This window comes from Larimichthys crocea, chromosome VI (assembly GCF_000972845.2).
Source record: "Larimichthys crocea isolate SSNF chromosome VI, L_crocea_2.0, whole genome shotgun sequence".
Lineage (NCBI taxonomy): Eukaryota > Metazoa > Chordata > Actinopteri > Sciaenidae > Larimichthys > Larimichthys crocea.
The window spans coordinates 6,058,418-6,078,835 of NC_040016.1; the positions used below are offsets into that span (position 1 = coordinate 6,058,418).

General features: G+C 37.5%; 1 protein-coding gene and 1 long non-coding RNA gene across 5 annotated transcripts in view; one reads left to right on the plus strand and one right to left on the minus strand.

Moving 5' to 3' along the window:
• The window catches only part of LOC109138533 (uncharacterized), a 13,061-nt gene extending 2,887 nt beyond the window's left edge, over positions 1-10,174 (minus strand). The window contains exons 1-2 of the long non-coding RNA XR_002041957.2: positions 9,971-10,174; positions 3,095-3,426 (exon numbers count right to left, since the gene is read on the minus strand). This is a non-coding gene — a long non-coding RNA (uncharacterized LOC109138533). The remainder of the gene's footprint in view (positions 1-3,094; positions 3,427-9,970) is intronic.
• A 306-nt stretch (positions 10,175-10,480) lies between these two features.
• Positions 10,481-20,418, plus strand: part of ephb2b (eph receptor B2b) — a 118,032-nt gene continuing 108,094 nt past the window's right edge. For all 4 annotated transcript variants that reach the window (XM_027279418.1, XM_027279420.1, XM_027279419.1 and 1 more), the window contains exon 1: positions 10,481-10,651. In XM_027279418.1, coding sequence (XP_027135219.1) covers positions 10,600-10,651 — 52 coding nt within the window. In that variant the 5' untranslated portion in view covers positions 10,481-10,599. The remainder of the gene's footprint in view (positions 10,652-20,418) is intronic.

Consider the following 20,418-nt stretch of genomic DNA (forward strand, 5'->3'; position numbering starts at 1 on the left):
TTTACTTCTTGCATGTCTATGTATACAATTTATGGTCTTTATTTTGTTGTCTTCACTTTTTTACAGATAAAGAAAAGTAAGATCAGAATGCCAGATGAAGCTGATGGTTAAATAACAGTTCAATATAATATAATAAGAAGACATCTGAATTGTTGACAAAATAATAATGCAACAGTATGGAAGATAAAATAAACAATTTTCACTATGAAGTGCATATTTTTGTACATTTTTAAAGTAATGTGGGTCACTCATAAAAATGGTTAAATTACATATGTAAATAGAATTATACATTGTTTACTAGATTCAATGATTAGGGTGAAAAAGTTTAAACATTTAATTTAAATACTTTTTATCTGAGCTATTTTTGCTCTTTGCTGATGGACAAAACATACATTTGTTGACATACATTCTTAATAGGTACATTCTTAATCAAGTTGCCATTAACATGGCCATTATATACAGTTGAGTCTACTGATAAAATAAGCCACAGTGTAAAACAGCTTTCCGGTATAATTCATGTCCCCAGAAGTCAAGCCAGATTAGGCCTGATTGGATCGCTCGTGCCATATGTGACCTACAATCTGTGCTCCGCTTGTACAGCAGGGCGGGAGGGTCAGCGATCTCCGTGGGCAAAGGTTGCCATGGGAACGACCTCTAGATGCTCCTCTCTCTCACTCTCTGCAGCCCTCACACATCTTAAGGCAGAATTATCCAGGATTTCTTTATGTCAGGCTCGTATTCTTCTGCTCTATTTCCTCACTCTGCTCTGCAGTTTCAGCTCCCTCTGTTTCCTCTCTCCACGCACACAGCAGCGTTTACAAGCGGAGGCACTTGGACACTTGCATGCATGCTGACACATACATGTCTAAGCAAAGCCACAAACACACAGGACAACACCCCCACCCCTGCAAACACACATATGGTATACACACTTACTCCTGATCAAACCAGGATGTTCAGCTGAAGGACATTTCTGTATACAGGCTTGTTAAATGACACAAACCCTTGTAGCCCAACAAAAATTTAACTCATGCATGTTACCTTTTTCTTCTCACGCTATTTTAAATACTTATATAATATGATTTATAAAATGGCATTCTTGTTTTGGCAAATCGTCTCAGCTAAACATCATCCTTAAGCCTCCAGACAAATTCTGTTCTGTGCTGACAAATTTGTGCTCGCCTGCGAAGAAAGATTCTAGCCACAAGCTATTGGAAAGTTACCATGTCTCTTCATGCTAAAACTTCATGACTGAATTCAAAATGATCTGTGATTCATCTCTGAATTTTAAGTTGTACCATGCAAACTTTTGTTTTGCATACTGGCTTTTAGTTCAATGGGATAATTTACCCCAAGGAGAGAGCTGTTATCACAGACTTGAGGAAAGTACTTCTGTTATAATGTTCATTAGGTTAAAATTGTGAGATGCTCACAGGATAAGAAAGATAGAAGTCAGATAAAGGGGTCCCTAAGAAAAATAAACTGAGATTATATCTGAAAAATACTCAGAAAGCAGAGAGAGATCTTGTTGCAAAGTCATTATATGGCAGTGAACACGAGAGAAAATATAATTGGATCCCTCCAGAGATTCCCAAGTCCTCTCCCTGCTTCCTCTCAGGGTTGAGGGTTAAATACAAAGGAAATACAATAAAGAGGTAATATCGCTCGGAGCAGCAACCAAGTTAAATTAACAATTTTTATGCTTTCCAGCAGTGAAAGAATCTACATCTCGAGCCTACCAAGTCATTAAATGACTGCAGGATTTTTATTAGATCTTCACTGAACTGTGCATGTGTGAAATACCTGTACAGCAGTCTATACCTTTAGAGGCTAGTCAGTGTGTGTGAAATCACTTTCACAGCACGGCTGGTGACTCTGATGTAAAGACATACAGTGTAAGTAATATACTAATGCTACATTATCAGAAAATCTAAACCATTACTAATGACATTTGCAAACTAAAGAGGAACTTAGTGGAAATCCTAATAATCTAAACTACCCTGAACCAATTGCATGATTTCCAATCTGAACACAGAAGTTCAAAACACCAAATGCTATATAGATATAGATAGAAATACCTTCTCTAGAAGTGTGCCGCTGTAAAAAACATAAAGAAAGACGTCTGTATCGTGCAAAACTTTAACAGAATATCACTGCAGCGCAGTTACATTGTGCAGACACAATTTTAAAGCAAAAGAAGAAAATCAACAATAACAAAGCATTTCGAAGAGTTACCCCCCTGCACACAAAGCTAAAATCACATCCATTTTAAGTGGCCAGGTAACCTGAGTCATATATGAAAAGGTTTCACCTGTGCCTGTGCAAAAGGAGAAGTACAGCTCGTCTTTCAGGCACTGCATGGAGATAGACATGCTCGAAGGGTCAGCATGTCAGCGGGCTTTGTGCGCCCTCAGGAAGGAGGCAGTTCTCTGGAACTCGTTGGCACAATAAAATTTGTAGAAGGAATCAAGTTGCTGTCTTAAACCCTTTTTTTCTTTCAGTGAAATCTGAAAGACTTCGAATCCCTTCAAAGGTCTGATATGAGAAAAAAAACACATGTTTTAAAGAGTATATATATATATATATATATGACACACTGAAGGTAAGATATTTTACCTTCAACATAAAAACTTTTAGAAAACATAACCTCTAAAAGTGACATAAGTTTAAATTAAGTTACCTCTATGCTAGTGCAACTTGTTACTACCTCAACATATATTTTTTTAAACTCTTACAGCTACTACCACTACCACATATTCACATATTCAATCATCTAATATTCAGGTTTCCAATCCAGAACTGGGAAATACCATCTCTGATTAAGAAGAATGCCAGTTGTGCTAACAATACATTAGCACTGATCAAATTCTTTCACAGATGCATCACCATTTAATCCTTGCAAATGAACTCCTAACAGTTACCTGCCAATGGGAAGCTCACACTGCCTCCTGTAAGGCTGTGACTGTAGCAGTAGATGGGTCAATACACTTGACACTGGGCCATTCACACACACACACACACACACACACACACACACACACACACACACACACACACACACACACACACACACACACGGAGAGCTGGCACATACCTTAAGAGTTCGGAGTGAAAGGTCAGAGTTGAGACACTCAAGACAATACCAGGACTTTCTAATCCCACCTGGTTACTCATTTTAATGTTATTCACAGCTGACTTGATCAGGGATTTCTGTTTGCCAAGCAGGTCAACATGAGTAGTGGCGGGTTTCAGAAGGCTTAACCAACAACTCTACACCAGTTCCAGTAAGCCAGTCGAGCTGGGTCACGATGAAAGAGTCTTTCCCCACAAGAAAAAGTCTAGAGTGACAGGCAAAGAAAGAGGAATCCTCTTAGTGGTAATATCCTGTTGTGCACCTCCATCTGTTGCTCTGTGATGGCCGACAGTCTAGATGGAGAGAGAGAAGAGAAAAAAGATCACCAAATACTCCTTTTTTCTTAAATGACGAAAGATTTGACACACGGACGGATGGACTAACTTCATATTCAAAATCCACTGCTATATTGCTTATATTTTATGTAAATGTAATTTATAGGCACAAACTGCTTACACTGCCAAAAGCATATTTGTGTACTGCTATGCACTGTCATCATTTTGAATAATAACAAATATGTTATGAATAAAACATTTGATAATTTATTTTAAGTTCTACCAACGCTTAACACAAGCAAATTTTTAAATCTGAAAATTACATAAAAAAGAAGGGACCTCATAAGTATAAATAAAATAAGGTGATTTCCTTTGCAGACTGAATCACGTCACATCTTGTTAATATTTATTTCTTATTGCTATTCACTGCTACTCACTGACGTTAGTAGATACAATATTACAATATTTTGTTTCTCGAATTGCAGTACTTGCTTTCATCTTTATTCATATTTTTGGATGGATTCTGAAATATTCTGGTGCACCGATAATCAAAAATAGTTGTTTAATCTTATTATGTTTAAGTTTACTTGCCTGATAAGAAGGGACAATGTGACATTATAGGTATTATCATTTTTTTTTCCCTCAGTGATATATGAATTTTGTTGTAGACTGAAAGTCTGAAGATTTGATTGTGAAAGATGTTCGAGTTGTTTTTATTGTATTTTTCTCAGAGTTTACACACAGCACTCTGAATCCGGTTTATATGAATTCATGCTGTCTTGACACAATAATAATAATAATAACTCTTGAAGAGACAACTAATGAAATAATGTACAGGAGCGACAGGAGGTTTTATGAAGCTGCAGCTATACATACATGAAGCATTACCTCTAATTTTTAAAATGAGCCTTTTCATTCAAAGAAACTCTACAAACATCCCCATCATTGTTTTATCATAGTAATTTTCTTGGGTTTCAATCAAACATTGAATGCATTTTCTCCCTAAGAGAAGGGAGTTTATCAAGCAGCTTAGCGTCTAAAGCTTCATCTTGAGATAAAGCCTGCTGCATTTCAAATTGTGTTTAAACTCTGTACTTATCTACAACCAGAACTCAGCTGTTTCTGAACGCTGCAAGTGCAAGTTCAGTGAAGATATGAGTACTTTTTAATATTTCATAACAGCGTTGAAGACTGTTTCTATTATAACAAGAAGACTACCCACATCATAGAAGAATGACTTAAACACATGTAGTCTGCTGCTCAGTATGTGCTTTGGGAAAATTTATCTGTGGTTCTGAAAGGCGCGGACAACAGTACGCAGCATCAACACGCAGCGGGTGATTTATGTCAACGTTTCATATCAATTAGTGGAGAGCTTAGAGGAGATGTTAGCGTCCAAAACCAAAGGCATGATTGATGACTGCCACTTTATCAAGACATTCATTTCATCATGACTGTCAGCTGAATCACATTTTACTGGGCCTCTGTTTTATGGCAATAGTGCTTAGATTTATTATGATGATAAAAAAGTGTTGTCTGCCCTCTGACAGGCGTGCACCATTCAAACACATTTCTTTTTAACTATCATGAAAGCCAGTGGCCCACCATAAAGTAAGGAAGACACTGATTTCAGCCTTCACCTAACCTCATTTGTCAGGAAAACACAAGTTTCTGCTTGAAAACTGTGTGATTTAATTCTAAATAAGTGACTTTGGTGCTAGCATCCGCTTCCAGGTCCCAGCAGTATCGTAGTGAAAGTTCTAACAGTGTCTGTAAAATTCTCTTAACAAGAAAGTAAATTAAATCCTGCCAAGGCTTTTGGTCTATTTAATTAAAGCTGGAGCAACTTAGTGGGATTGAATTCAATTTTTGGCAGGGGTAAACCAATACGCTGGGAAGATGGCGGTAGCTGGTTGGAGTGCAGTGGGGTGAAGTAGACTATTCATGAAAGATAAGCAGTGAGCCCATATTTTTTTTTTTTTAGCTTAATCAAATACATATTTTCTTCACAGAACAACTGAGAATGTCTTTTTGTCCTCTGTGGAAAAAGTAGATAAAGTTTGTCTTGTCCGTTGAGGCAAATTAATAAATAAAAAACATTTTTAAAACCTGGATTATCAAAGTTAGCTGACTCTACGCTGTCTGTTTGTGAGAATGTGGTCTGAGCTAAGGTTAATCCACATGCAAAAGGTCTCGTTAGATTAGAGGAGTCTGTAGCCCTTTCTCAGCAAAGGGTCAGGGATCACACACCAACTTTTTTGGAGAGCAGGCCATTTTACTTTAACTCACTTTATCCAGCTGCTGATGCCGACCGGGTGCTAGACTTCACCATAAGCCTTTTAAAGCTCAAGGTGAAATCGATTCCAGTCCAGAGCGGCCGTTTTTGAATAGCTTTAAGTTCAAGCTAAATATTACAAACGATAAGAACAGCTTATGAAGTGCAGGAACTCATTCTCACCCTTGTCTCATTCATTTCATCCTTAATGACATGAATGTGTTTGACTTTCAATTCAATGTTCAGAGTTCAGTGATGGGCTGGGCTCACATTTTTTGTTTTAATTTCAAGTTGAAACGTGATCAGAAATAATTTAGTTTAAAAAAACAATTTTACACTGATGTATGATTTTACTCTGTACACATCAGAGCTACTTTTTGTTTACTTCGTGAAAAGTTGTAATACCTTCATAACAACAGCTGTCTGAATAAGCAATCAATTCCAGAATACTCTAAAATACTAAATACCCCTTCAGAGGTTGTTCAGAGTTTAATTATAATTATTTATCTCAAATGTTTCAAATATTTTATGTAATAAAATAAACAAATTATCTTTATGCCTTCTAAGTTCTGTGGATAAACAAAAGTTTCCAATTTACAAGATATCAAAAATAATATTCCCTCATTAACAAAACCTGCACTTGTTATGGAGCGTTAATAAAACAGATGACTTGAGCTTAATGCAGCAAAGTATTACTTTAACACAGAAAATGTCCAGCGTGTTCAATAATAAGAAAACTATGAAAGTTTAGCTTTCACACTGTAGGTGGCAGTGTTGATGCAATGACACATGACACTGCTTTGAAGAGGAAAAACACTGCTCTTCATCTCTGCTGACCAAAACATTTAAAGACTTTAACTCTTTTTCGGTTCTACTGCTGGACCTGTATATTATTGATTTTGTTATTTTATGATTTATTACATTTGTTTAATTTCAATCCTTCTTTTGAACTCCTGCACTGAAGATGTGCTTTGTTTGAAGTCCAATAAGCATCAAATTATAAAACCCTGCATATTGTATGTCTTGGTCTGAACAGCTTAATAGCCACATACATATTCATATTGACATATTTATTATTAATATATAGTTAATATTTAATTTTATGGATTAGATGTTGACTTTCAGATTAATTCAGAATAATAAGAAAAACACCATAAACCATGTTAATTCTATTTTATTATTTAGCACTTAAATGCAATAATAATATAATCATACAACAGCTGCTATAGAAATCATTTAATTATGATTATTAAAATGATTAGTATTAATAATAACATGTCATCACACATGTATAGCAAAAATCCAAATGAGATTATGTGTCTGATTATATCAAAATAAAATGCATCTATTTTCTCATAAATTCATGATACATTTTTAACAACATAAATATTATATAGAAATAAAAAGTGAATAAAATTAATTACTGTAATACGTTTTTTTGATAATGCAAAATCATCACTCTAATAACAACATAACATGTCATGTAATCATTACTCTGATTACATTTTATTTGTTAAAAGTGCACGCACACAAAAACACAAAGAACAATGATGATATGGCATTTTTAAAGATGCTATCATGCTAAATCATTTTCAAACATGCAGCTCTGCATTACTGCTGCTGCTCCAAATAATGCCCTCACATCATGTATTTAGAGATTATACTGGCAGGCTGCAATTTTTTTTTTCTTGCATGTCACAGCTAAAATAAATTTCTCCTCGGTCCACTTTGTACGCCTTATTATGAGGTATTTTAACAGGCGATTTGTTGCATGTATTATCAGACATGTTTTGTTTTTACAGTAGACTTCTGCAGTCGATGTTACAGTAAAACTGTGCTGTTATAGGTGCAGGACTGTATGTTTTGCTATGGTGGATTAAAGAGTCGCAGAGGAACATGAGAGGATTTATGCCATATTCAAACATCTCTGCTTTGCATTACACATATTTTATGACTATGCTGCCATTATAACATAGCGTGGCAGAAAAAGATCTCTGTGGGCAATATTAGAGGAGTATTAATATCATTTCTTCAACATCTTTCACTTCTCTTCTGGCTCAAGTCGATATTGAGCCGGTATGGAACTCATTATACTGAGGGAAAGCTGCTTTCTCAGTGCCTTGCCGTTTTGTTCCATCTGTGTTGTAGTCACCTGAACATGATCTGAAGTCAGCCAGTCAAGTGACCTGGAATCAATACAGTCAAACTCAGTGGAGGCAAATAAATCAGCCTGGCTCATTTAACCCATGAGAGTCCTGCTGCTTAGCTACGTCGGTGCGGCATGTAATAAGAAAGGCATGTTTGATGACAGATAATTTATTCTAAATTCTTGTTTCATGTCCAGCTTCGGTGACTCCATACTTTATATCATGAAGCTCTCTCCATGCAAGAGCCCCCCCGTTGTCTGCCACTTACTTCATAAAAAAAGTTGACAGTTTTGTGTACATTGGACTTTTTTTTTTCATGGTTTCTCTCCGGGTATCTTTGCATCTTAAACAAAGCATTTTTTTGACATATCTGAAATTTTTTGCAGCTGCTTCAATGCGTCCTTGTGGCATCTGTCGCCATGCCTCTCATATAAAAACCAGCCTGCTTTATTCTTTACCCATCATGGGATACTGGAATTTTACCGCCAGCTTCTGGAGCAGGAAATCAGTTTCACACTACACTCAGGAAATTTTTAAAATATGGCCATGGCTTGCAAGATGCACTATAAATTCAGATGTCGTTTTATGCCAACCATCACTGACAACTTGGACCTACTTGGAAAAGAGTAATCCTATTAAAACACCAAAAAAAAAAAAGAAAAAAGAAAAACCCATAAAAGTTAAATGTGCTATAATTATGAATATGCATATTTATTCAGTGTATAGCATTTTTATTGATTGTTGGAAAATCATTGCCATTAAGTTGCTGCCAGGCTCCATTGTGCCAACCTAAATCAACGTAGTGCAAACACAGCTCAATTTTATTAATTTCTAAAGATTAATTGTGACATGTCTCAAAGTTGTGCCAACATCACATCAACTGATTGTGATTTTTATGATGATTCATGCACAGGAAGGAAAGTTTTGCATTCTGGAGGAAGTTACATTTCACTTTGGCTTTGGTTCTTTGGCTTTGTTATTGGAATATAACTGCTGCTCAGGTCTACCTAATTGACAACTAGGCCTGTTCAATCACATGATGCATTCCTTGCGATGCATGAATGATGCTGGTCTGAGTTTAGCTACAAGATGTCGAATAAATCTAATAACAAACTATATTTCTAAAGCACCTGCAGTTTGACTCATCACATTAATATGAAATTCATCATGTAGCACTCTTACATATGCTAATGTCAGCATTGTTTACTGCACAAAAAAGAATCAATGCAGTCAATACTTATTAAATACCCATTCACTGTTGGATTGATTTTCATGTTATGAATAGAAATCCTTCTCAGATGTAAAACCTTTAGTGCACCACTTAAGTGACAGCATGCATGAGGGTTTATTTTTTTATTTATTGTATCTTGCCAAGTCATTAAGTTGATCTAACAATTCTTCTGAATCACTCACAGTTTTGAAGTGAGTGGGGAAATTTTTATATTCAGGATGAATTGTAAACCCTTTGTCAGATTACACATTGATACCAGATTGTACTATTTTATTAGACTGTACTATTTTATAGCAGGCCATAACCATGACATAGTTATAACATAACATCGTTTGTGTGTTATTTTCTTTTGGAGAGGACTCTTTGTGCAAGCCCTGAGCTTGTGAAAAAGGAGAAGTAGTAATTATATACACATATTGTGATTTCTCAAGTACATATTACATGTATATCATAGCCTACATTGCCTTTATTACGCATGTATATCATATCTTACATGCAATTACACGTATGTTCTGTTGCTACTGACTGATGGAGTTGTTTCATTCAAAACGACAAAATAAATAAAGTCTTAACTCACATTATCTATGTTAAAATGTGGACCATATAAATTATTCTGATAGGTACATGAATCAATCAAGAAACATCCAATTGGTTAAAAATGCAGAAAACTAATAATAATAATATTTTATTAGGGTATATAATTTTAATTTGAATATCAATATTTGCACACTGTCATTTTTTCTTTTCTTTTTTTACAGCTAAGCATAAATTTTCCCAGTGAGTGAGAAAGAGAGAAAATAAAACACTCATACGGCTGGTGGAATGCTTAGTGGAAAACTATAAAGTTGGGAAAGAAATGAAACTGTAAATGTTGGAGGTACAAAATGGAAAAGAAAATGTTGAACTTACTTTAATTGTTCTCCCGTGTTCGTCACCTGTTACAGCGCCAGTAAGTCCCATAATAGCCCATAGGAGTCTCATAGTGGAACCCCGCAGACACGTTTAAGCCTTGTCTGATAAAAGAATAACCGGTATTTCCATTTTCGAGCGGTGTGACAGTGAGAATCACTTGCTCCATCTTTTATAAATGCCCCACATGGTCCCAAAACACTTAATTATCGCTAGGTAAGGCACTGTGGACTGTCCTCCTCCGGATGATTGACAGCGGGGAAAATTGAAGTGGCTTCAAAGGGGATGTAAACTCCTTTTTGACGTGCGGCTTTATCGATAATTCATATATTATAAACCTTCTCTCATTAATTATACACATAACGTTAGTTAGTCTATGTTACATATGGGGGTAAGTGGGTTAATGTTTCGCTAAAACAGGTCGCTGTGTTTCTGTGTTGCTCGGTGCTCCCCTCCGTCTGTCGTTTTTTTGGTTTCGCCCAAACTTGGTTCAGATTTGAGTTGGTTTCTCTGCTATCTGGCATCGCTCTATTGGAGGTGAAGGACCGCCTGTCCCCTCTCTGCCTTTGCTGTCAATGGCTATCGGGACGTATTTCATTTGAATGTCTGGGCGATATAAGTAACCAATAATGGATATTTTATGGATATTATGGACCATACCGGCCGTAATAGCTGTTGAAGGTAAGCTACTGTTTGAATTAATGGTTAAAGCCGCATCCCCCGTGCCGACTTTGAGTTTAAGACAAAGCGCGTGAATGAACCTTTGCACATTTTAATCACTTTTCACTTATTTCCATTAATATATCGCACCCTTTTGTTTATTCGTGTTTAAATAGAGCTTAGAGTCAGCTCAAAACAGCAGGCAAATGATGATGGTGGGACCCAGAAACATGCTCCACCAGCATCTCCGCAGGTATACGGATTGTGTTTTAGCGTTAACAGCGTTAATTACGACGTAAAAATGTACGTAGCTCAGCAAGCTGCGCCAGGTTATCAAAAAAAAGAAGAAGAAAAAAAAAACAACGTTCAATCTTAGACAGGTAGGTCTCATCCTATGTGTGTGTGTCCGTGGAGGTGTGTCACCTGTTTCGTCTCAGTTGGTGAAAGACAAACACCAGGACGTCTTCTTGAAGCTTTTTCAGCATCTCAGAGACTAAATGCGCAAATATTTATGGTTAAAAGGTTGTCATTTAACTTAAAATAAAGGTCCCTGTGCAGGCATTTGTACGCAAAACGTGGCTAAGCATTAAAAGGCATCAGGCAGCGTGGTTTAACAACACAATGAAACAGGTTGAATGATTAAAATAATCTGTTATATGTCTTTACAGTAGTAACACTGTCAGTAATGCTCCAATTTAACTGCACAGTGGTTTTCACCATACTTATTGTTACAGTAGACCTCCAGTACTTTTATTTTATTGTTATATTTGCTCTTTCATTTTCTAAAAATAAAATATTTGGTAATTATAGAAGCAATTTGTCATCGTTGCTTTAGTTCAAAGGGTTCCAGTCTGTAGTTAAAATTACAGCTGATTTTATGTGTCAGTTTGCCTTTCTGACAAGACGGGAGACATTCGCCACACTGAAGAATGGAAAGTGTTATCCCAGTCATACATTTATTCAAGCTATTTTTATGATGTTGTCAGAAAACAAACATGTCTTCTTCCTCTGGTCAGTTGAAGTAAACCTCATAATTACAGGTGGAGCTAAGAAAGTATGTAAAAACCCAACCGAATGCAACCGCAGGATAAAACAACAAAAAGAAAAACAGGAAAAAAAACATACATTTCTGCTTGTTTACCGTAAGATCATTTGTACATATAACATATCCCTAATGTGTATAACAAAGGCTGAAGGAGCTGTCAGGTCTGATGTAGGACTGGCACAGAGTTTGACAAACATCATGCGTATTTATGCAGACTTGTGCTGACTGCTTCTGTTTATGGTTTCAGTGTAGTCTCATATCCAAGACCTAAAAAAGCAGTCTCCAAGGCTTGCATTACATTTCACACTGGCAGCTTTTACATTTGTGTCAAAGCTTTGACACATCATAGCTTTACAACTTTATTTCAGGTTTGATTGCTAGACATCGTTCTAGGACAACCGTAATATTTGAGGAAAATTATACGTACTATATACAAATCACATCAATGCACGTCATATATTTCATACCATTCATAAATATTTTTCATATATGACATAAAATGTCATATATAAATATGACATTTTTCCAACATTATATGTGCTAGGCCTATGTGTACAAATTATTCGTGTAAATATGAAAGCTTCATAAATTATCATTTTCCACATATTTTTTTATTGTTAATAATATATTGATTATTAATACACTGAATATATTCTAGAGTTCAGTAAAATGTTAAAAAGTACGGACTACGAAACTTATAATATGTAACTCTATATCTTGTATATTGTCATGCATATGTACAGAATATTTAAAATGATTTGTTTTCTTTTGCCAATTTCATACTTGATTGCCGTCATAAAGGTTATTTATTTTTTCATCTTTATCTTTGCTGTGATGTCCAAAAGCAAGCGAATCACAGGATGTGAAAAACTCCAGAAATAACATCAGATTCACACCGCAAGATGATCCACTTCTCTTTGTTTTCTCTTTCTCTCTAAAATGCAAACATAATCATGGTTACTGTTTGTTCACACGCAACATCTTCTGTGAGGCGTATGTGTAAGCTGAGAGCTTGTATGCACTGTATGCCTCAAATACCAATCAGCATGGCTCCTCAAATAGTTATTTCAGTGTATTCAAGTGCACTTCTTCCTCCAGAGAAAGCTTTCGATATTTAGTGTCACAGTAGATATTCAGTGTGCATGTTGCAGTAACCTTACAGGCCTGCCGCCACGTTTCACTTTTTGATTTGGGGAACCGGCGAGTCCCGTCGCTAACTCAACGCAGCCCCCCTCCTCCATTTTAGCCTGTGAATTACCCTAGTCGTCCGACCAATGGAGTTGCGAGGATGGCTTACGTATGAGAAATAAAGGGTTGAAAAAGGGGTCAGCTCTGATTAAAAAAAAAATAAAAAAAATCCCAGCATGCAACAGAAAAGTAGATCGTTTTGACATGTTTTGGCCAGGGCGCTACATTGTCTCTTCTTTTTATTTAATAGAGAGTGACATCTTTGTCTTTTGTTTCATTTCTGACGAGCGTTACTTGCTAAATGTGCTATCGCATTGTATTATTCGCTGGTTGCAGAAGCATTACGTACACTCTGGGAAACGTTTGTTAGAAATTGAGGTGTATTGATTTCCGTAGAACAAACACATCAAAGGCCTACTTGTTATACAAGTGATCAATGATTCAGGCCAGGACCATACTGGAGAGGATTAAGAGGATTAAAACTGGGGCCAAACTTAAGAAAATCCTAGCTTTGTCCCAAGTATCCATTTTGCGACTAGTATCAACACTGCACAGCACGTAACGTCTGAAAAATACTGTAAATTGGCCTTGAAATTTGAACATTTCCTCAGCATCTTATCTCTATTTAGACTTCTACACCATGTCCCTAGTCTTTAGTAATATTGCCAAGTTGGACAACAACAATGGCGCTCATTCATCAGTTGCATTCGAGCATTTTTCAAAGGCATTTAATTCACCCCATGGAATGTGAAACAACTCTAAATTGTTGATTAGCGTTAATGTAAGCTGCCGTTGATGCTTCGTCTTATTGGTTTAGTTAAACGGGCAGAGACAGGCTCTTTTCGAAAATTAATGGAGGTACTACTGCCAAGGAAATTAGCTTAGCTATGTCAAACATGTCTATGAAAACACACTGTGGATTTATCCCTTCATTAGTTTACCCATTCATTGTCATCAGTGCTCAGTTGACAGCCATACTAACAATGGCGCTCATCTAATTCTGTTGAGTGGAAATTCTCAGATTCATCCCCGGCCATAAAATTTGTAGTAGCCTGTATTGTTCGGAGGAGATGAAATTTACTAGACGGATCATTTGGCTTTTCCGATTTCCCCCTCCCTTCTGTTGTGGTATTACAGTTTGTACTGTGCAAACACAGCAAGCGTTCTCTGGGAGGATTGTTTTTTGCTGCGACGCAGCAACAACCTCCTCCAGACTTGTATGCAAGTTGTTTTTGGGGTCAGCAAGATGATAGATCACTTTGATAGGACATTTTCTTCATCTTTTTCTTTGAAGGGAACATAATGGGACAGAAACCACAGCAGAGGATGGTGAAGTGGGGTAGAATGAGATCACAGCATGGAGTCTTTAAAAAATGTCTAGCAGATTTGATTGCATTTCAATATGCGCCGCATTCCTTCAGCGCTCTGTTGAGCACTGGAGCCCTCTTACTTGAAAGTTGGCAAACACTGGCCAAGTTGATGTTTTAAAATTTTTATTTTTCTTGTGTCGATTTAATTTAGTAAATAACATACATTTGTATTTTCCCTAACTTCTTTCAGTGCCATTTTCTCTCTACAATATAAGACACTCTGACAGTTCAAGGCGCAGTATGATTGTTAATGTTTTGAAAACCCTGCCAAGTTTGGTAAAGATGCTTTCATATGTAAATTCGGTAGCTGTTTTTGACCGGAATTGGTTTGTAAGGAATAGACGTGCGAGTGTAACATGGAAGCATTATGTTTTGTGGAAGAGTAACAAAAGACAGACGGAGGCGTTTGCTCCGAAATGGGATTAGATAAAGGTAAAATGAGCGACCGTATACAATCCGGTGTTTTCTCAGTCCACCCAATGAGCAGATGCAGGGAGCTGGCCTGCACGCCAACCGCCACAGTAGGCTTTCACAAAGAATCTGTCTCTATTCAAGCCTTAATCCATGCTGCCGAGGGCCCAGGCATTGTCACTTTGCATGCAAAATTTCAATTAGTGCTGGTACCAGTTGTTTCACTTGAAGGGGGGGTGTCACATTTCAGAAACATCTACGGCTACCTTTAGGGCTGAGATTAAGGAAGAAGTGTCACCGCTTTCCTTAAGAAAATTTTGCATTGCATAAGGTTACCGGTACTGAGCTGCTTTGCTTTGTTATGGCCGCTGTACTAAGACCTAGCCCTTGGTCATATTACCAGAGAGGTCTGAAGATACTGTAACACATACAAAGTTTCTGTCCAGAGGTTAAGCAGGAAGAAATGTTTCCTTTAGTTGGATTTGTTAAAACCTTCACACATGAATGTTGTAGCTCTCTGTCCCAGCTGGCTCTGTAAGAAAAATAGTTGTGTATGTTGCTCCTGGCTCCAGCGTGTTCGAGCAATTTAACTACGGATTCAGTTCAAGTCATGATGGACAGTTTGACACTGTTTCCATGCTTTCAGCTGTTTGACTGTGACTGCTGCGGTTCACTGTCATCAGCCAACTCTTCATTCTGTACTGCTGTTAACTGCCGAGCCGAGTTTGCTTACGCTCACTTCCGTGAGTCCAATTTCTTTTAACGTCTTTTTGCTTGTGTTCATTTTTGTGAGTGCACTACAGATGTGAGGTGTCCAAGGATCAGTTTACCTAAAGTACCACACTGGGAAGTACTATCATACACTTAAGACACAGTATAACCTCCTGAATGACAACTTCAGTAGCCAAGCCAAAGTGCAGCTGTATCACACTGCACAAGCTTCGCAGACCGCACCTAGTGGCTTAACACTTACGGGATTGTGGTTTTCATTTTGTTTTCACATGCCTGCACGTCACTGATTTTTCTATACTATAGCATCTACTGCATTTAGAGTGACTTTGGTATTTACAGCTTCTTAAAAAAATAACAGGTGTTCAATCTTCTGTCTCTTTGGTCTGTAATCAGGCCTGTTTAGTTTGCAGACAAGCTGCTCGGATATGGTTGCTACTAGATGTTATCAGAAAATGAAAATATTTTTAGAGACAACAGGTGTTTCTAGTCTTTCAATATGAAACATAACGCTCTCTGTGCATGGCTGAAACTGCAACGACTGAAAACAGTGGGTTCATTTATAATTGAATATGATGTGGATGTGTTTCAGCCTTTCAGTGTTCCAGGCTTGATTTAAAGCACACTCTATCTTAGTTAATACTAAATATTTTTCTCCAAAGCATTATGCATTTATTTTTTTTATTGTTCCTGTCCTAATTTATAACCATAAATATGTTATAGATACTTGCACAGGACCTAAAAAAAAAATGAATCAACCCAAACAAATTGACCTGGTGAAGCTGAAACAACAAACATATTAAAAATATACACATACATTGTCCATGTTGCTAATATTGCTCGTATCAGTTTAAGAATTAAGACACTGGAGAGCTGTAATGTATATTTGCACACAACAATAAAGAAATGTGTCACGAGTGCATATTAGGCAAAGCTTAAGATATCTTAATCTCTAATGTCAAACATAAAGATTAAAATCTATCTCTAACTCCTTTCACTTAATTTTAGGGTTGGTCATATCAAACAAAAGCGTGTGTGGGTTAAATAATAGTTGCATATAACACTTAGCGCTTGATGTATCCTTCTTAAAGTATCTAATAGGTGTTATTTACTTTAGTTAATTACCAGTCCCATAAAAATACACAAGTTGACTTTGAAATATTTTCCTTGATTGCCTCTGCCACTTATATTTTCCGTCCTTGTGGCAGTAACACATCAAAGCCTACTTCATGCCAGTCTGCACACTGAACATGTATGTTTGTTTTTTTTATTTAGAAACAAATCTGTTATATATTTTAATATTTGCAGAATCTAAATGCATATTGACCATATATTTTTTTTTCAGTTTTCAGTTTTCATGCACAACCCAATCTCTGTTGCACCATATCAGTTTCTACTTAACTAAGTTTTTACACTGGGGGTACTGTGTGCTATGAATGGTGAAAAGATGCATTATAGAGAAATGTATTATTTAGCGAGGATCAAGTGAATTATGGGTCTTGAGATTTGTTTTTCTTGCAGCGCTTTAAGGATAGGTGTGCCGTTTGATTGGAGGGCTATAATTGTTTCAGTATGTAGCTGGGAAAACAGCGTGGTCAAAAAGTGAAAGAGTATGACTCAAGCTATTATAACAGCATTAGTTAGGGCACATAGTATAGCATTCTCCTAACAATTTGAGACTGGAAAAAGATAAGATCGAGGTTCATATTTTAGAGCAGGTCTTTTTAATATTTTTTACAGAAAGCATGTTCATTATCAAAATAGGTTTTAAGACAGATGTTATGAATGAATTCAGGGAGGTTAAGTCTTTATTTTGTGGCAACTGGGCCTGCTGTAACCCTGTGAAAAAAAGGTCACGTGATGTTTTCTTGCTAACAAGTAGAGAGTATGTTTGTATAAATAGATACTTACAGAAGAAACTTGCTTTACCTCCATGTAACCTCTCTGATATTTCACACAGGAAATCTAGATCAAGGATGTTCTTATATCCTGCTATCTTAATTAGCACATGTTAATTGGCAACGTGCAGTCTCTTGGTAAGTCATATTTATTAGGAAGAGCCTGATTCATCCGAAGCTGTTGGGAATAGAAATCATTAGGGGACAGTGAAATGTATTTCCATAACAGGAAACGTGTAAGCACTCGCAAATCGAAATGGCCCCCGCAACATCTAGGCCTAATTTGCAGTCTGTATTTTCTTTGTGCGGTCATTTTAATTTGACACCCATTACGTGGAATCAGTGAGTTTTATGTCTTTGTCGCTGTACGTTTCCTCTCTTTATCCAGGCGGTAAAATTGTTGTCCATGAGTCTGAAAACGATAACTGAGTTTGCTCGAAAAGCGGAGGTTGACTGATCAACGTGACCCGTGTTCCTGTCACATCCTTCATGCGAACGTTGAGTCATACGCACGAACAATATGGCGCTTATAATATTCAACCCGGCAAAGCCAGCGACTGAGCGAGGACGCGGGGGAGAAAGAGAGACAGAAGGAGGAGGAGGAGGAGGGAGAGTGTACCCTGAGAGAGGTCAGACCTCGTTTCAGAGACCCCCATCCACACACACCCCAGGTACTGTGACACTGCCTTTATGAGCGCGCCCGCAGAACACAAACCCACCGGATTAGTGTCTGGCTCTCAATGTCCCCGGGAGCAGAGCCCATCGGCCGAGACAAAGCGGGGCTGATTGCGTTGTCATCTGCATCACAAAGGGAAGCCTTTTCTACCTGAACCACTGCCTGTGCGCCGCGCTGAACATCACATCTATCAGCGACTCTGGACCCACGTGACATCTGCCTTTTGTTTTTTGTCCATCTCTGTCTCCCCCTCCTCTTTCATTCTTTCTCTCTGGCCCACACCGTCTGTCCACCATGGCCCACATCAACAGCAGGACCCCCTCCCCCTCCCTCCCTCCCTCCCTCCTCAGTGCTTCTTAGTCTGCACCAGCACTGACCATTTTCTGTTTTTTTGCCGGGAGTTATGTGCTCGACGCGATGCACGTCGTTTTCCCCTCGCTACAAAGAGCCACTAACACTTTGGTTATATTTTCTCTTTTTCCCCTCTTGGCTCTGGCTCTGGCTGGCTGCATGTCAGCTCAGCCAACATGCAGACACGTCAGACAAAAAAGCCCAGCATCCCGCTGTCAGACCCTAACACATCTATCGGTCTCGGACAGACTGAACACCCCAGCTGAGGTGCTGCCCGTAAGCAGATGCGTTTTATCTGATTAGTGTACTGGACAGGCAAGCTCTGCTCTTCTATGACTGATGGCTGTTGTTTTGCGTTGCTGGCACAGGCAGGACCAGCAGCCATAACAGAGATAGATAAAGCTTCCCTATTGGGATTATCTTCTTATGCTCATGTACATAGAAGTTTACCATAGGCCTTATGTCGGCTTTTTTATCATCAAAGAAGTCATCTTCATTTTATGAGCTGAATCTAAACTACTCTTTATCCAGTGAAATTCAATTTTCATTTTTGGGGGGAGAAACAAAGATGTTAAAACTATGTCAACCATGGTAACTGGAGCTGAAAGGTTTTTTTATCTTCCATTTAAGGCGCTTTATGAATAGATTCAATAGATTAAACAGGATATGACATTTAAAAAGCAGGGGGAGAGAATTACTTTTTGTGTCCTAAAGTGTGATAGTTGGTTTCTATTCACAAGTAATTGCATTAGCTTAGAGAATTGGGAATTAACACAAGGCAATTAACTGAATTGGCCTTTGGCTGTGACTTGTCTGGTTTTAGAGAGCTGGAGCTCATCCTGTGTTTTCATGGATTCATTTAGAAGTCACATTCAGTCAGATCCAGAACCTTGTAAACCTTACAATAGGAGACCTTAGAACTTGTTAAACCTCAGTGAAATAAGTGACTGTATTTAACATGCAGCTTTGCTGTGAGATTTTGACCTCGGTTCACTCTGATGAAGCTGTGAGAAGTGCAAGATGGAGGTTTCAGAGGTGAAGAATCTCAAAGGCAAGGGTCATCACAGCAGCAGGGTAAACACACTTCTTAGCACTTAATCGCCTGTAGTCCAATTACCATGGACTGCTAGGCCACGATATCTAATTGTCAACAGCAAGGGTGTAATTTTCATTTCAACTTTGGGGTAGAGATCTATTGGGAACTGCTTAAGACACTACAATTATCTTCTTCACTACAGAGAGTGATGTCTTCTTAATGGGATTTCTATCTATGTTTGTCATAACACCCTGACCTGAAGTGTATTGAGAAAGAGGCCTGTTAGCTGGTCTACACTGTAACATACTGTATTACACAGACATAAGCACGCACACAGACTGATGATTCATTTAAGCAGCATGGACAAGTGGACTCTGTTTTCCTCTTTAAAGGACTAGTGTTTACAATTTGGGGGATCTATTGGCAGAAATGGAATATAATATTCACAAGTATGTTTCCAGTAGTATATATTCAATTGTGTTTCAAACACTGGCTCTCGATTTGGGGGTTGGGCAAGAGGTATTCAGTTGGTTGCAATATGAAATCTCACTGCTAGATGGCACTGAATCCTACACACTGGACCTTTTAAATAGATAAATGCTTATATTGAATTAAAGATATCATGAATTCATGACTTAATGTCTAATTTTCAGGCATATGTAATAAAACCTGAAGGTATTAGGATGTTTTTAAGGACTAATATAAATATAATATGGTATGCCAATATAGTGAAAATTATCGTTTATTTTCACAGATTTGTCCACCAGTTATGATAGCATGACTCACGAACGTGAGTTCTGAGATCTCAGAAATTATGTTGCTATCATAATAAGCAGATGCGAAACCTGAGATATGAAAATAAAACTCACATTGAAGTTTATGTTTAACTTTCTGTTGTGTTTTAGTAAAAAAAACAAGTGAATGTCAGCGTGGAACATTTACTGCTGCTGTCTTTATTCAGCTTTCAGACGGGAGTGTAGCGTGGTTGTGACACTTGAACGCTGAAACTGAGGGTGACTGACCTAATCTTAACAGCCTACTGTAAATTAATTGACAATTTTCAGCTTTAAGTAAAAGGAGTGAA